A 17,508-nucleotide genomic window follows, 5' to 3' on the forward strand; every position below is an offset into this window, starting at 1 on the left:
AAAAGCATCACTTGAACCTGAAAGAAAAAGGTCCCAATTGCATTAAGGCTATATTTAAGTAGCAATTAAAGTGAGCAACATTCAGACAAGCTTTACAACAGCAGAATCAACTTTGTTTGTACTGATGATACGTGGCATCAACAAAAAAAAAAAAAAAAAAAGCCCTAAAGCACTTCAAAGTGTGTTTTATAACAACAGCAGCATCTCTATGATTGTCTTCTGCATTGTTACTCCACCACGTTTTAGTGTGTTTTATAAGCCCTTGTAAAAAAGAATTTCAGATGCTTGAATGTGAATGGTAGAACGAACATTTCAGAGGGTGCTTTTGCCCTTTACCTTTCATCATTTGCACCAAATGTCTTCAAATACCCATTGCATTTCCACAACTGCTGAGAAGTTCATTGCTATTTTCAAAAATCTGAGGAAATTCCAATTTCACACCTTCAAACTCCATTGGCTGCAGCCAATATCCATCTGGATCCAATATTTTCCTCGCAAATTTCTTGATGATGCTACTACACCTAGAACTTTCAAAAGACGCCTCTGAGACAACGGCCCCAAAAGCGAATTGCTGATTTCTTTTTCTTACCTTCATATACAGACCTATAAAAACAAAAAACAAAAAAAGGCAACCCCTTTCCGCGATTGATATCACCATAAGCAGTTTCTCTGTAACCATTTTCTTCTATTTCTATAAATCTCTGTTGCAGGATGGAGTGGTATCAGGCAACTCATCCACCACAGAATCCATATTTCTCAAGCCATTCTCAGCATTTTGACTCTTGTCTTCAGAAGCATTTTTTATGACAGCATCTTGTGAAGACTCTTTTCCGTCTTCATATCCAGTTAGTGAGAATGCCTTGCAGCTCTCTGCTTTTGATTCTCCTTTACCATTTGAATCTTTTTCAACATTAATATTCTTATTCTCGCCACTGACTAGAGAAATTACACGCTGCAGCAATTCAACACTTTGAGATGACTTATTTTCTTGATCCTGGCTTCCAACCAAAACCTCACAACTTCCCCTTTTATCTTTATTGTTTACAGAACTTTCTTGTGATAATACATCTGTACTTTTAGAAACATCATCATTGATGCCTTGTTCATTGGAAGGCTCTTTCTTACTGAAGCTAGGCCTGATCAACTTTCTTCTTTTGTAGTGCTGATCTGATGAGATGCCTTGTTCACTGGAAGACTCTTTCTTACTGAAGTTAGGCCTGATCAGCTTACTTCTTTTGTGGCCCCTGCCTGATGAGCCATCGCTCCCAGCAATTTCATTAGTTTGTCTACTCTTGGTATTATCTTCACCTTTTCGTATTTCACTCCGACGTTTGAAATCCACACATGGTGTCCGTCCAGCACTCGAATACTTGAAATCCACCAAGCAATCCATTTCCAACTTGGGGCAAAAGGTTGTTTGTTTTGTATCCCTAGAGTTTTCATGCTCCTCATTTTGCTTGACCAACGTTTTAGACTTTTTAGTCTTTGCTGATTGGAAGAGACTTTGACGCAACATTGACATGACTTCATCCACTGATGTATCGCCATCACATTCCTTACTGCCAATGTCATCACCATTTTCCTTTACACGTACATCTGAAGACAAAGTTAAGCGAGAAAAAACACTATTCCTGTTCTTCTGACAGCCAGAAGACATGTTTTCAGAACCCTGATAATACTTGAGATCATGATTAAGTGAATTGTATTCATCCACTGGTGTATCCTCGTCATATTCCTTATGGCCAAAGTCATCACCACTTTTCTTTACATGTACATCTGAAGCCAAAGCTAAGCGAGAAAACACACTATTCCTGTTCTTCTGACAGCCAGAAGATGTGTTTTCAAAATCCCGATCATACTTGAGATCATAATTAAGTGAACTGTGTTCATGGTGGTAGTCACTCTTAGGTTCAACAGAATAATCACGGCCATGCAACTGAAGCTGACCATGATTTGACAAAGGAACATCATCAGTAAATGCTTCATTCTTCTCCTGTCGTGCAACCTCACGCTCAAGCTTGCCTAGTGACTCTCCAGGAAAGCCAGAGTAGAAGGAAGAACCCTTGTTTTCCCTCCCATTATTTTCAGTCTCTGATAAATGTAAGGGAGCTGAAGCATACCGTAAAAAGGAGAGGCCCTTGTAACCTGGATTTTCAGAAGATTCTACTGCCAAGTTTTCAGAATATGCATCCCTGGACAAAGGCATGCTTGTCCCGTAGAGATAATCATCATAATTGTCAGGGGTAGAGACAGAAACAGGGTTCCCAAAACCAGAGCTATCATCTGGGCCTCTCTTTCTACATTTTGGATCCACAGATGGGAAATACAATTGGTTTTTTGGGGAAGGAATGAGAGTCCCAGCATATGTTTTATGAGGGGAAGCACATTCTTTCACTGAATTAGAGCTGTGGTCAATCCTAGGAGATGACGAGTACCTAGAGTAAATATTAGCGGATTCAGGATCAGAAGGAAGTGTACTCATACCAAGTGCATCTCCATAAAGTGTTGAATAGGAAGGGTAACAGATTTGTCTCTCTGTCGAGTCAGAGGATGCAGTGTATAACCTATGTTGATCTTTAAATACAGAATTGTTGGAGTAGACAGATCTATCAAGGTTAGGTTGAAATAAACTACGGCGCTCAGTAGAGATGGGCAGCACAAAGTCATTGTCCATTATATTTTCACTTTCTAGCCTATTAGTCATTGTAAACCTATCATGATCAGGAACTTGTCCAACTTTACCTGAAAGATACCCAGAATGGTCATTTGACACGACATGCCCATGCTCAATGGCCAAGTTACGCACACTCCCTGACCTATCACAAGCTGCAAATCTGCCTCCATCTCTTCCAACTTTAGCCGAAGAGTCCTCAAAATACTCATTCATTGGTCCAGCTTGACCTGAAAGATACCCAGAATGGTCATTTGACACGACAGACCCATGCTCAATGGCCAAGTTATGTCCATTCCCTGACCATTCACATGCTGCAAATCTGCCTCCATCTCTTCCAGCTTTAGCCAAAGAGTCTTCAAAATACTCATTCATATGTCCAGCTTTACCTGAAAGATACCCAGAAAGGTCATTTGACACGACACGCTCATGCTCAATGGCCAAGTTACGCCCACTCCCTGACCTATCACAAGCTGCAAATCTGCCACCATCTCTTCCAACTTTAGCCAAAGAGTCCTCAAAATGGTCATTCATTGGTCCAGCTTGACCTGAAAGATACCCAGAATGGTCATTTGACATGACAGGCCCATGGTCAATAGCCAAGTTACGTCCACTCCCTGACCTATCACAAGCTGCCAATCTGCCTCCATCTCTTCCAACTTTAGCCAAAGAGTCCTCATAATACTCATTCATAGGTCCAGATTTACCTGAAAGATACCCAGAACGATCATTTGACAGGACCGGCCGATGGTCGATAGCCAAGTTACGTCCACTCCCTGACCTATCATAAGCTGCAAATCTGCCTCCATCTCTTCCAACTTTAGCCAAGGAGTCCTCAAAATACTCATTCATTGGTCCAACTTTACCTGAAAGATACCTAGGAGGATCATTTGACAGGACAGACCCATGCTCAATAGCCAAGTTATGCTCACTCCCTGACCTATAACATCCTGCAAATCTGCCTCCATCTCTTCCAGCATTAGCTAAAGAGTCCTCAAAATATTCATTCCTGGTCACTAGCTCAAGCTCATCATACGATTTATGTTTATTCCCTAACCCATCGCTTTTTGCAAACCAGCTTTCATCACTTTCTCTTTCAGATTTAGCCAAAGAGTCCGCAAAAAACGCTTTATGTTTATTCCCTAACCCATCACTTTTTGCAAACCTGCTTTCGTCACTTTCTCTTCCACCATAGCCAGAGGATTTCCCAGAGTACTCATTCAAAACAACTGGTCCATAATCATTATCCAAATCATTCAAATCTTTTACCTCTTCCCTCATTGTAGCCCCACCGTCATCAACTCTTCTAACTTTACCCTTATCATTTGCTCTTGCACCTTTAATTTTGCTAGATTGTCTATGAGGTAGATGATCTGTTGCCCTTCTCAGACTGAACAAGCATAGAAGCCTCCGAACCTATAAAAAGCAGAGTAAGTAGCATCAAAATAAGAACTTTATAAATAGATTCCCTTGAAGTCTAACTTCGATAGCAAAGGCGCAGACCTGCTCTTCAGACAAGCCAAAGTTAAACTTCATAGGTGAAAAGTAATTTTCTTTGATTGTGTCACGAAATTCAGCTTCAGTAAGTGGGCTACAGTTCCAAATTTGAGTGAATTTCACCTGGCAAAGAAATCAACAAAAATGGCTATGTTTGTTAATATGTTTTGGAGAGTGTTTTTCTTTTCTTTTCTTTCTGAAAAAGCGTTCCAATGCAATATAAAGATGAAAACAGATTTGAGTGTTTTGTAGTTGTTTGTTAATGTTTTGTTTTGAAAAAAGAAAACAGAAGGGAAAAGGAAAAAATCTTTAACAAACATAGCCATGACTTTTTATACAATAAGTTAGGGAAAAGAAACTGAATCAATCTCCTCAAAATCAACTCTCAAAACCCTTCTCCCTGCTAGTAATTTAATGGAAAAAGAAGAAAAGGGAATTAAATGGACACAATTAAAGATACACATCCACACCTGTGCGGAGAATTGCTTTCCGGATGAACCGAATGCATGGGGCACAATATCAATTGCACCATCAGAACATGCCCGGAAAACACCATGAAGGTGTCTCTTATCATAGTCAAACAAAAACAAAATCATCCCAGCTTTAACCTGCTTTACAAAGTGGCCATGAGAAGATGGAAGGCCAAACAGTCCCCGTCTTAAACATTCTTTTTTGGTTGTACTGTTCGACATAAAAATTGCACCACATTTAGGAACTCTTCCTGAGACACCATGCTGCTCATCATCAAACTCCATCAATGCTGTTGACTTCTGTCAAATTCAATAAGGTTGACAAATATAAAAAGCCACGAATATCAGCGAGACAAGATGCAATAATATGGGTTAAAGCCTTAAAAATTGGAAGTCCCACTGTTTTGTCAAGAACCAATAACTTCATAGGTAACCCCAATGCAGAAATTTTAACAGACTGCTAAAACCAGCACAAAGATAGATAGAAGCACCTTTTTAAAGCCTATTAAATTATCTCAGAATAAATTAATGAGATCTCTAAACTAGTTCAAAGCAACCAACTCCTGGACTTAAAAAAACACACTCTGATTTCAGGAAAAGGAAGAAATCCCAAACAAGTCCAAAAAAACTGTACTCAGATGATAATATGGAGAAATACGATAGCGTTTGTTTAATAGAAAAAGAAACCAACAAATTGAACGCTATTCGAAGGTTCTTTTCTTCTTTTTTTTTTTTTTTTTTGGATCTTTTTCACTGTCTTGAATAGGCATAGGACAATGACTGGAACAAAGCTGTAAAAGACGATCACAATCAAGGAACATTTCAAATGACTTTGACAAATTTGCCAAACATTCACACACAAAAAAATAAGAAACCATTGTTATTTTCAGAGAGACCAGGTTCTTTTCAAATAACAACATTTAACTATTTAAGAAATCCTCAAAACAGGACAAGGTTTTTTTTTTCCCCTGTTTGTTTCCACAGAAAATACTTATAGGAATATCTCTCCCCTAAGAAACACATATATGTATCCCAATATATACATAAATACAAATAAACGCATCAACGCACTCCGTGTCTGCCATAAACATAACACATATTTCTATTTCTATTTCCTGGAAAAAAATAATTCTACGAAAACAAACGGAAACAGGAGGCCATGAAATGAAGAAATCGAAAATCAGATGTCTGTGCCAGTGTGTGTATAGAGAGAGAGAGAGAGAGAGACCTTACGCCCTGTTTGGCTCCAATATCCTGAAGAAAGAAAACGACGAATGAAAATTGTAGGAAAAACGGGGAAAACAGAAAGTGCGATTATCTTTCAATCGCCATTCAACGAGAAAACGAGAGAGAGAGAGAGAGGATTAGGTTTAAGCAAACATCAAAAGGGCGCTGGTTGTTTGAAAAGAGAGAGAGAGAGAGAGAGAGACGTGGAGTTTGGTGAGTCCGAAACGTTGCGCAGTTTTGATACGATACGATTGCAAGAGATTAGCGTGAGAGGGGAGGAGAATGTCGCGTCGTGGGTCTCTGGGCATGCGGCGGGTTTTATAGCTTTTTGGCTTTGTCCCCATTGGCTCATACACTGCACCACGGCTACGTCTTCATGCTTTATTACTGATTAGCCATTTTTTAATATCAAATGGTTTAATCAAAACTTCCTTTTTGTTAATTTAGCTTCACCAATTTACAAAACCTCATACATCAGCTTATCTACAACTTTTGCTTTTTCTTTTTTTAATTAAATAAATTATTAATGGTATTATTATATTTTAAGAACTCCACTCCAACCACTATTAAATGATTTTAAAATTCTAGAGGATTCTTATTCAAAATATCTTGGCTTAAAGTGGGATCAATCACTGGATACAATAAAAAAAAAAAAAAAACCAGTGTTTTGTGTGGTGGTGGCTCTGTACGTTGGCCTTGTGCGTTTTTTTAACAAAAAAAAAAAAAAATCACATATTTTAAAATAATTATTTTTAAATTGCACATTTTAAAACCGTAAACTCAATAAAAAATCACTTATTTTAAAATCGTTATTTTTAAATTGCACTTTTTTAATCGCAAACTCAAATAGACTCATATTAAGGTTTTTGGTTAAATTCACTTTACTCCTGAAATTTTAAAGGTTTTTCAATTCGAACTATAATGTTTAAAAATTGGCAATGTACCCACTAATGTTTCAAAAAATTTCAATTCAGACCTTCAGTTACTAATTTTGCGTCTTACATGAGATTTTGATGCCCTCTATTCCAATTTTGCCTTCATTAAAACTTATAAAATTACATAATTACCCTCATTAATTACGTAATTTCATAAAATTAAAGGTAATTACGTAATTTCATAGGTTTTAATGAGGGCAAAATTAGAATAGAGGGCATCAAAATCTCACATGAGACGCACGTGAGATGATTTCTGTCAAATTAGACAAAAATTAGTAACGGAGGGTCTGAATTGAAAATTTTTGAAACATTAGAAGAGTATATTGCTAATTTTTAAACATTGGAGTTTGAATAGAAAAATTCGTAAAACTTCAGAGGGTAAAGTGAATTTTCACCTGAGCTTTTACATTCAAGGTTTTCTAACATCTCTTTTTCTTTTTTCTTTTTTATCACTAATTAGACATCTGAATAGACATTGAATGATTTTAAGGATTTGAACAGTTAGTTGTTGGAAAATAATGAGAATGAAAAAGAGTAGAATAATTCAAATTTGAATAAGGATCTGTTTGGGTTTGTGGTTTTAAAAAATGCTATTTAAAAATAGCGATTTTAAAATATGCGATTTAAAAACTTGATTTTTAAAAACGCAATTAAGCGTTTGGCTAAATCGCGGTTTGACTTTTAAAATCCCAGTTTAGCCTTAAAAATTATGCATTTTCAAAAAAGCACTTCCTTACATGTGATTTGAAAACACATATTCTCTTTATTTTCAAATCGCAATTTTTTAAAAATGCAATCCCAAACAATCCATTTTTTGATATTTTGTTTAAAATCGCACTTTTTGTCTATAAAATCGTATTGACAAATGCACCCTAAGACTTGAATAGAGAAATAGAGAGAAAAACTAGAAACTTATAAATAGGAGTTTGTAATTGAATGAAATATTTAAAAACTTTTCATCTTCTTGGCAGTTAATTGTTTTAACGTTGGAATCCAATACTTTTTTTTTTTTTTTTTTGACATGTCCACACAAGAGGGGGGAGGGGGATTCGAACTAGTGACCTCCACTTCATTAAGTGTGGTCCCAGCCGATTGAACTACCTCTTGGGGACAAAAGCAACATATGTCTCACATTAAAGAGAGAAGAAAAAAAAAATCATATCTCATGCAATGGCGATCCAATTGTCAATTGGGACTTGAGATCATAATTTATTAGCTGTCATTGTAAATTATGATAGGAATCTTTGGATGTTCATAATAGGAAACAGAGAATATTGCCCTCTTAAATGCACTAAATGAATCATCTAAAATGGAGAGGATCCTTCTCCCTCATCACCGAGCTCAAAATATCTTTATGACCAACATGAGAATTTTATTTATTTTATTTTTTTGACATGTGCGCACAAGAGGGAGGGAAGAAGATTCAAACTAGTGACCTCCGCTTTATTAGGCGTGGTCCCAGCCGATTGATCTACCTCTTGGGAACATGAGAATTTTATTTAAAGATGACTTTAATATTAATATTTTATTTTATTTCCTTATTTAATGATATCAATTATTTTAATATTTGTTTCAAGAATTGAATGTTTGAGATTTTAATAGAATCGAAAGATATTAATACATTTCTTAATTACTTATTTACCATTCTTTTGGACCTTAATTAAAAAAATGTTGATTGTAATTAGGGTCTTAAATATTATTTTATTAAAAAAATTATTCATTAATATTTATTAATTAGGGACTTTATTAAATTGGGGGCCGTAGGCAGGCACCTAATTCACCTAAGGATGATATACTTTCAACCAATCAAAATGGCCTAGGAGAGGTACATCCGTTCCATCAAATGTTCCTAGCGAGCGTTATGTTATGCCAATGAAAATATGTTCAAAGTCGAGGATAGTTTTCTCTCTAGAAACCCTAGGAGAGAAGGATAAGTTTTCCATGTGCGGTGGAAGGTGAACTTTTGTTTTTATTGAGAGAGATTGTGATCATGGCGGACGATTTGTCAAAGATGTGGATGAACATATCCTTCATGGAGGAAGAAAGTGTGGATTTGGAGACACTGGATGAGGAGTTGACAGACCGGGTAACGCGGGGACAATCATGTGTGTTGGGAAAACTGATTGTGGATCAGATGGTGAGCAAGGAGACGATCAAAACGACCCTAATGCGTTGGTGGAAACCATCGGGAACACTCTCGTTCCAGGTACTAGGGGAGAATTTGTTCTTGGTGGAATTCACAAACATGGGAGATAAGAAAAGGATTCTGGAAGGCAAACCTTGGGTTTTTGAAGGGAGCCTCTTTCTAATTGAGGACTTTGATCACCACCATCTAAGTTCAATTTTGACATAGCAGCTTTTTGGGTGAGAATGGTGAACCTTCCTTTGGCATGCATGATTAAGGCAAATGGGCGGAGGATTGGCTCTTCCATGGGGTTGGTGGAGGTGATTGATACCGGTGTGGATGGCATCGGATAAGGTGAGTTTTTACGTGTTAAAATTGTAGTGGATTTGGAAAAGCCTCTTGCAAGAGGAAGAATGCTCAAACTACAAGGAAACTCGATTTGGATTGCGTTCCAATATGAACGCTTTCCAAAATTCTGCTTTCATTGTGGAGTTATCAACTATGGGAAGACAGTTTGCCCGTTCATAAGTAAGATGCGTCATCAAGAGAGTTCTATTGAATTCAGACCATGGCTGAGGGCATCTTCGCCAACACGGAGGCAGGATAGGAGCTATAGGCGCCATACCCACAAGACAGAACTAGCCTACTCAGCTCAATCCGCAATTGCAAATCATCAATCCGAACGTGGGTGTAGAACTAGTCGTGAGGGGACAAGGCCGGGAATAGAGTCCGGTGGAGGGGAGGATTCTGATGAGCTAATTCGGGAAAGGTCCAAATCCCGAAGGAGTACTAGGGTATCTCATGGTGAGGATCGTGGAGGTGTAACGGAACCTTTCCATATTGACACACAGATGGAAAAGGAAAGTCAACCTAGGAGTAATCAAAACGGGAACGATGTGCTGTGAGAAACTTGAGAAGTGAAGGGTGGGGGGAGGGGACCATGGCCCTAGCCAGTCCCCCCTCCCTCTGTCTATGTGTGTAAGAAACGTCATTGCAAACGTGTATTAATTATAGAGACTTTTTGGAAGCTAGCTATAGCAATTTGAATAATCGATAATATCTTTTTTGAGGAAGTGGGGGGGGACTATGGCCCAGCCGGTCCCCCCTCCCTCCGTCTCTAATTGTAAGGCATGTGTTGCCTAGTTGTGTTGGAGGGGACCAAGGTTATAAAGAAGTTGCATCTACTCTCCTATGTTTTTTTTTTAGTGATTTTTTTTTTTTTTTTAAATTTGTCTTTGTATGTGATGAAATTGAATTTGCTTGATCCAAATTATGCATATGGTAGAAATTATGCTTGTCTTTTTTGAGGAAGTGGGGCATGGCCCGGCCGGTTCCCCTCCTCTCGTGGTGGTAGGCGCTATCTCAAAAGATGAATATGAGACTTTTCAGTTAACATAAAATTAATAATCGTATATCTTTTTTTTGAAGTGCGGACCATGGTCTCCCCGGTCCCCCCCCTTCCCTCCTGGCTCTGATTGTAAGGTTTGTGTGTTTAGTTGTGTTGGAGGGGGACCAAGGTTATAAAGAAGTTGCATCTACTTTTCTATGTTTTTTTTTAGTGATTTTTTTTTTTTTTTTTTTTTTAATTTGTCTTTGTATGTGATGAAATTTACTTTGCTTGATCCAAATTATGCATGTGGTAGAAATGAAATGGAATAGTTTTTTGAAACACTTTTTGTATAAAGTATTTTAATATAATGTTACTTTCTAGTATTGTGGTTTTTCTTTTTTTCTAATTAAAAAAAAGTTTTGTTATAGTTTGATGTTTTGCTTTGTTTTGTGTTTTCTTGTAGTTTAGAGGGTTTTGAAGAAAAGCAAGCGTTTCCAGCAAATTCCACACTTAAAAGACATTTTTGGGAAAAGCTGGAGGCTGGGATTGATCGCAGGCAGCAATAGGCTGAGCGCACTTGCACAAAAGAGCAAGTCAGATCGAGTGCATTAGCGCTCGATCACACACGCAGCAGGATCAAGCACAACAACTCTCGAGCACCCAAGCCAAGGATCGATTGCAGAATTGCGATCGAGCGCAGTCGTGCGCTCGGCAGCCAAGGACACGGTTTCACATGGTTTCAATATGGCTACCTTGTAGTGTATAGAGAGGTTTAATTTTCATTGCATTGCCATCTGATAAGAAGGTCCTAGTCACTCTTCAACTTATTTTCTTAATACACAAAAGCTCGAAAAAGTTATGCTAACACTCCCAAGTTAATTATTGATTAATTAATTCCAGGGGCGTTGCATGTACAGTGTATTGAGTTTAAACCACATTTTTTTTTTTTGTAAGAGAACTTCACCGTAGCATGTATTTCATACTACATGTTACACATATAATTATCGGCCCGAGCCCATGGGCCTAGTCCAAGTCAGCCCAAAAATATAAAGCATCATCAAAGCCAAAAACCCAAAGGGCATCGTCAAAGACCAGTGCTACCTCAGGAAAACATGAGCTGAATTGCATGTTTCATAGGTATAGAATTTTGATTGCATAGAAAGATGGCTCGGGACAAACTACAACCGAGCCTATCAGAGTGATCTAATAAAGACTTCCGAGAACAAATATAGAAAGATATCGTATGCATTACTCATGGGATATGCAGTGTGCCATTCACGGCATATGCAGTGCGCCATTCACGGGATATGCAATAACAACCGATGCAGATACGATTTGCCTATAATGGTCACAGAATCGGATCCTTGATTTGATTACGCTCCAATTACTCTCAAATCCCAAAAGTCTAGCCAACTTACCATCTTTGGCCCCAGGCAATCCAACCTATAAATATATGCCCACACACGAACTATGAAGGTACGCAACATATTTTTATTCTTGGAAGTGGAATCAAGAGAATGAACTAACTTAAGCATTAGAGAAGGATCCACCGAAACACTCCCGATGAATTCTCTTAACCCTTGTTTGCATTGCAGATTGGCAGAGCGTAGGAAAAGATCACGAAGTTATCCATGTATTCACCGTACTAGAAACTGTATTAACACTACACGTGCTAGTTTAACTAACAATGAAGGTGAGTGAATTGATACCTGCTTCCTCACCATGTGAGCGCCATAGCTCGTTGTTAATGACCTTATTTGTGACTTTTGACTACGTCACAAGGTCAAGATTTAGTGTTTCTTACTCTAACATGTTGCCTATGACCATATATGATGCGGTCTAAAGGAGCATTGCTCAGAAAGTGATTGGACCGAAATTGACTTGAATTGTTAAGTGCCAAAAATATTCATATTTTAGCCCTTAACTTATATTTGTTAATTCCTTAGTTTTGTTAGTTTATGCCATTTTAGTTATTTTATGTGTTTTCTATGTTTTCATAGGCTTTTGGAAGAAAATGAAGCAGTTCTGGAAGTATCGAGCTTAAAGAGCAGATTTGGGAAAAGCTAGAGGCTCTGGTAGTGCGATCGAGCCCACAAGCAGCAGCTTCGATCGCACCTGCGATCGAGCGCCCAACACCAAAGATCAATCGCAGTCTTGCGATCGAGCGCACCCATGCGTGAGGAGCAAGTTAGCCGCAACCCTATTCTAGAAAGTGTTTTCTTTTAGGGTTTTGAAGCCTTGTGTGAACTATGGCTCAAATCCTACAATTTTTAGGGTTTCTAGAGTATTCCTAAGGCTTATAAATAGACCATTAAACCTTTAGAATAGAGAGACAATTTCGAAGGAGAAGAATTGGAGCTCTTTAAGTTCAAGTTTCGAGTTTATTCTTTTCCTTTCTATTTTATTTTATGAAGATGTTTAACATCAAACTCATGTGTAACTAAACTACTTAGTAGGGCTAGATTGAAGCCCTAATTATGTTTATTTAATATTTCAATATTGGCGCATTTGTGATGATCATGTTGTGATATTTAACTTGATTAATTCATGTTTTATTGAATTCCTCATATGTGTTTGTCTGATGAACATATACATGTTGTATGGATTAGTTAATTAAATCAATTTGGATGATCGAGTCCTGGGTTTAATAAGAGTGACAAAAGAAATCCATACCGGGTTCTTGGGTTAATCAACATGGAAAACCGGGAGTATACACCCATGCCCTAGGTTCCACGTGTTTGTCGATTTCCATAGATTTAATGCTTTCTTAAAGGACAACTTAGTAAACACCCATGCTAAATCCTTAAAGAAATAAAAGAGTTAGAGTATACACCCATGCCTAATTCGTTGCTTAAGAAAATCCATAGCTTAAGGAGTATACACCCATGCCTTTAGGTTGGCAAACATTAGGTATGCATAACATAATTAAAGCATGATTAAACCGAGAGTATACACCCATGCCCTAGGTTCCATGTGTTTGTCGATTTCCATAGATTTATACTTTCTTAAAGGACAACTTAGTATACACACATGCTAAATCTTTTAAGAAAGAAAATAGTTAGAGTATACACCCATGCCTAACTCGTTGCTTAGGAAAATCTATAGCTTAAGGAGTATACACCCATGTCCTTAGGTTAACAAACATTTAGTATGCATAATATGATTAAAACATTTGCATATTGTTATATTATATAAGTATGATTAGTGGTGGATATCAAAGCCCTACTTTTTTATTATTATCAACTCAAAATCAATCTTTGTTTTGTTTTACTTACGAAATTTATTTTAAGCAAAATTTAGCAATTCTCATGGGAATGATCTCATACTTGCACCCTATACTACTATATTGATCTTGTGCACTTGCGAGTTAAACGTACAATTATTTGTCTATTAATTTAGGTGGATATTTGCACAACATAAATGAGGCAAATAGTATAGAAGACTATTTGGTAACATATGTGTGTTGTGTTTATACTAATTGTTAGCAAGTTGTGTTGCTTCTTGGATGTTGCGATGTAACTATGGGTACACCATGTTCTGTGGAGGTTAAAAATTGCTATGACATATTGGAATCGAGAGATATTAGAGATGCTTAGGGCATGTTTAGGTGTGCGTTTGAGGGGCCTAAAAGTGCGTTTAACACTCAAAAAGTCTGTTTGGTAAAAAATACAGAAAGCGCTTTTAAGAGTTCAAAATACACTTTTGACATAAGCTTAAAAATGAAACTTTTACCAAAAAGTTTTTTTTTTGTTTTTGTTTTTTTTTTTATAACTTAAAAGCTATATTTCTCAAACGCAATCCCAAACAAGCTCTTAATATGATGTGACCAAATAAGCCGGGGCATAATGAGACACTTATAGAGATGTTGTTATACTTGTCTTCACAAAATTTGATATAGTGGTCCCAACCTTTTATGTAGGTGTGCTCAATGGTCGCACATTCAATTTGCAAGTATGAATATTATTGAAAACATATAGAGATATGTGACTCAGGTTGGGCCTGGTATGTGTGAGTGGTAGATGTAGTATGTAAGGTGCCCATCAATGGGCAACTCAAGTAGAGTAATACTAAATCGTTACTTCAAAACACAACATACATAATACAACAAATGTCATGAAACAATTACATGCAAGTTGATACTAAATAGTGTATAAAAACACCATATGCAAGTTGTTTGCAAGTGGGTGAGAAAAATTAGGAGTGCAAGTGAAACAACTTGTTACAACAATGTAACAAGTCCAGCGGGAAAATTGCATCTCTCTGTTTTGATTTTCTGAGTGATGTAAGGTTCTTGAGTAACACTATTTAGTAAACTCTCATACGATTGTCATACAACCATGATGACTTTAGATCAATTAGGGCTTGTAAAAATAAAAATCGATGTATGATATTCACTGCCACATCATAATAATTGTATGACAGTTATATGAGAGTCTACTAAATATCATTTCTCAAGGTTCTTAGATTGTGAAAATGTGTGATTTGCTTTAATAGCAAACACCACTACGAATAAAAAAGGTTTGAACGTGAGGGCACGGTGACAACGGAAACCAAGTAAAAAGGTATTGGAGGTATGTTTCTATGTTTCCTAACATAACCGTGAAACAAAATAAAATTTCAACCATAAAATGACTAATCTCTATTTCACTTGAAATGAAATTTATTATTATCTTATCTTTTACGTAGCTTAATATATAGGGTTAATAACTTTTTTAGTACCTCGATTTTAACGTTTTTATTTTTTTTCCCTAAGTTTTAAAACCAGACAAATTTGGTATCTCACCTTTGGGAAAAGACAAAATCAATTGTTCTGTTAGTTTCCGTCAATCCCAATTAATGGAATTTCACGTGTCACTCCCATAATACGCCGCGTGACCTAAAAAAATAATTAAATAATAATTTTTTTTTAAAAAAACTAAACCTAAAAAAAAAAAAATGAAAATCTTATGGGGGTGGCCGGCCCCCATTTTGTCGAAACCACCCCCTTTGGCCTTGGGGGTGGCTCAGAGGCCGGCCTTGGGGTTGGTTCTGCCACCCCTAGACTAGCCTTGGGGCTGGCCAAAATGGGGTGGCCAGCCACCCCATAAGATTTTATTTTTTACTTCTTCTTTTTTAATTATTATTATTTTTTAATTTTTTTAATTTTTAAGACACGTGGCGTATTATGAGAATGACAAATGTAAATTCTGTTAATTTGGACTAACAGAAACTAACGGGAGTATTGATTTTGTCTTTTCCCATATATGACTAATATGAGGTACCAGATTTGTCTGGTTTTAAAACCTAGAGGTGAAAAAATAAAAACGGTTTAAAAAATGGTCAAATTCTCTAAAAAAGAAAAACCTTACCTTATACATTTTTTTTTTTAATTAATTAATTTTTTTATTTAATCATTCCTTTTAAAGTAAGTGGTTTCAAAAAAATTATTGTGTTAATATTTTTTACACATACTATTAATAAATTAGAGGAATAAATACAAAATCAGTCCCTTTAGTTAGCATAAATTACAAATTGTTTCCTACGACATAAAAAATAATTCACCCATGGGCCTGAAGATAGAAATTTGCTACAAACTGACTTGTAGTTAATTCATAGAAACTCATCTAATAAAGTAACATGTATCTTATAACTATTAAAAAAATAAAATACATTCAATCAAGATGTGGTGTAAAACCCATATTTTAAAGCATCTAATAAAAAGATGACACACCATCTAATAAGCCCAAAGAAAACAAATCTTACTAGCAAAAGAAAACCTAATGCAACTAAAGAGACACTTTTCCCTTTCAAGATTTGGTAACACCGCCTCCTCCTCCACATAATCTGCCCAATGCTACCAGATCTTATGGAATGATGATTGTTTCCCATAAATTACACTTTTGAATCATGATTATCATACTGTTTTCTTTTTTTATTTGGTGAATTAATTGTTTCCAAGCGCCCCATCGCCAGGTATGGTTGCTTTCTTGCACACATGTTGATGCCTCAGTCTCCATGACGATTGTCGCACAGGACAAGCAAAGAATTAAAGCTCTTCGTTCACTTGTTAATGGGTGGTAGCTCCATGCCTGGCTATGCTTCCCAGTGAAGTGGTCAGATCTGTGCTGGTTTGGCCAAAAAGGCAAAAACGGTGGCCGAGGCGGTGATGGGTTTATTAATTTTTTAAAAACTTATTATTATTATTTATTTTTAATTATGTATATCAACATGTATCGAGTTTTTAGGGGCATTAACATTGATTTTCATCAAATTTTGGACAAAAAGTTAAACGAAAGTACCATTTTCGTCTAAATATATATCTAATGTACTTTTTATAATAAAAATTAAATTTTAAAGGACAAAAAATAAAATTATTAAATCAAATGGAAAAACTATATATTTAAGCCAAATTATATTCCCGAGGAGTATGAAAAAATTCATCCGTTTCCAAAGGCCCTGTTTGCCAATGCCCCTGGAACGGTATTGTTCCAGGGCCTCCCTCAATCCCAAAAGAAAAAAATTTCACCTCAAAATTAATCCCAACATCTCTACTTTTTATATCACATTAATTATTTTTATTATTATTATTTAAATAAAAAAAATTATTACAAAACAAATTTTTTACATTTTTTCATATAAAATATATTTTTTTACTTTTTCCTACAAAACATTTTCACTAAAACCATTTAAACACTTATTCCCATAATAATGCTACAGTACCAACTTCGGAACAATACCCTTCTACGGCCATTGACAAACAGGACCAAAAAGTCTAAAAGGAGAAGAATCCGGATCTAAACGCCCATAACTGTCTTGATATGATGTGATAGGTAAATAGACGGAGAGAGAGACAGAGATCTGTTTGAAATCTGGACGTGCTAGGCTGCTAGCTGGGGGTAGGGTCTATTAGAAGCATTTTCTTTCAAAAGGAAGGAAGATGTACTTGTGATGTGATGCTCTACTGTTCTATACAGCCTTGCTTCTTTTTGGTATCATACCCCCCAAGAATTTAACTTCCTTTTTCATTCACTTATTTATTTATTTATTTTTCTTTAAGAATATTCCTTTTATGTGTATTAGAGTATTTTCAGTAAACTCTTATAAGAGAGTTTGTTCTTTTAAGTTTTCAAAATATGTTCAAAAAATTACAAAAAATATCACAACGCAGATTTCTTAAATGAACTATAAACATTATAATGACATAAAAAAGCAAAAAGTAATTTAAATCCTTAAATGTTGATAAAATAACGAGAAAGCTACTGCGAATGCTCTAA

General features: G+C 36.3%; 1 protein-coding gene across 3 annotated transcripts; it reads right to left on the reverse strand.

Moving 5' to 3' along the window:
* On the reverse strand, window positions 1-6,135 carry LOC132171905 (uncharacterized). 3 transcript variants are annotated; one of them, XM_059583315.1, is made up of 4 exons: window positions 5,867-6,135; window positions 4,639-4,938; window positions 4,175-4,291; window positions 1-4,087 (listed from the first exon to the last, which is right to left on the reverse strand). In XM_059583315.1, exons 2-4 carry the CDS (start codon window positions 4,921-4,923, stop codon window positions 692-694), a joined length of 3,798 nt encoding a protein of 1,265 aa, XP_059439298.1. In that variant the 5' UTR covers window positions 4,924-4,938; window positions 5,867-6,135; the 3' UTR covers window positions 1-691. The 3 variants fall into 3 exon arrangements, with proteins under 3 accessions (XP_059439298.1, XP_059439300.1, XP_059439299.1); XM_059583317.1 differs by lacking the exon at window positions 4,175-4,291; XM_059583316.1 differs by lacking the exon at window positions 5,867-6,135 and having other exon boundaries at window positions 4,639-5,354.
* Window positions 6,136-17,508: the final 11,373 nt, after the last annotated feature.

This window comes from Corylus avellana, chromosome ca2 (assembly GCF_901000735.1).
Source record: "Corylus avellana chromosome ca2, CavTom2PMs-1.0".
Taxonomy (NCBI): Eukaryota; Viridiplantae; Streptophyta; class Magnoliopsida; order Fagales; family Betulaceae; genus Corylus; species Corylus avellana.

Bases quoted from the DNA above. Each gene is read 5' to 3' on its own strand.
- LOC132171905 (XM_059583315.1), bottom strand. From the start codon at position 4,923: ATGGAGTTTGATGATGAGCAGCATGGTGTCTCAGGAAGAGTTCCTAAA. The intron at 4,292-4,638 runs GTGTGGATGTGT...TTTCTTTGCCAG, and splicing joins GAAAGCAATTCTCCGCACAG to GTGAAATTCACTCAAATTTG. The intron at 4,088-4,174 runs GTCTGCGCCTTT...TGCTTTTTATAG, and splicing joins TTGGCTTGTCTGAAGAGCAG to GTTCGGAGGCTTCTATGCTT.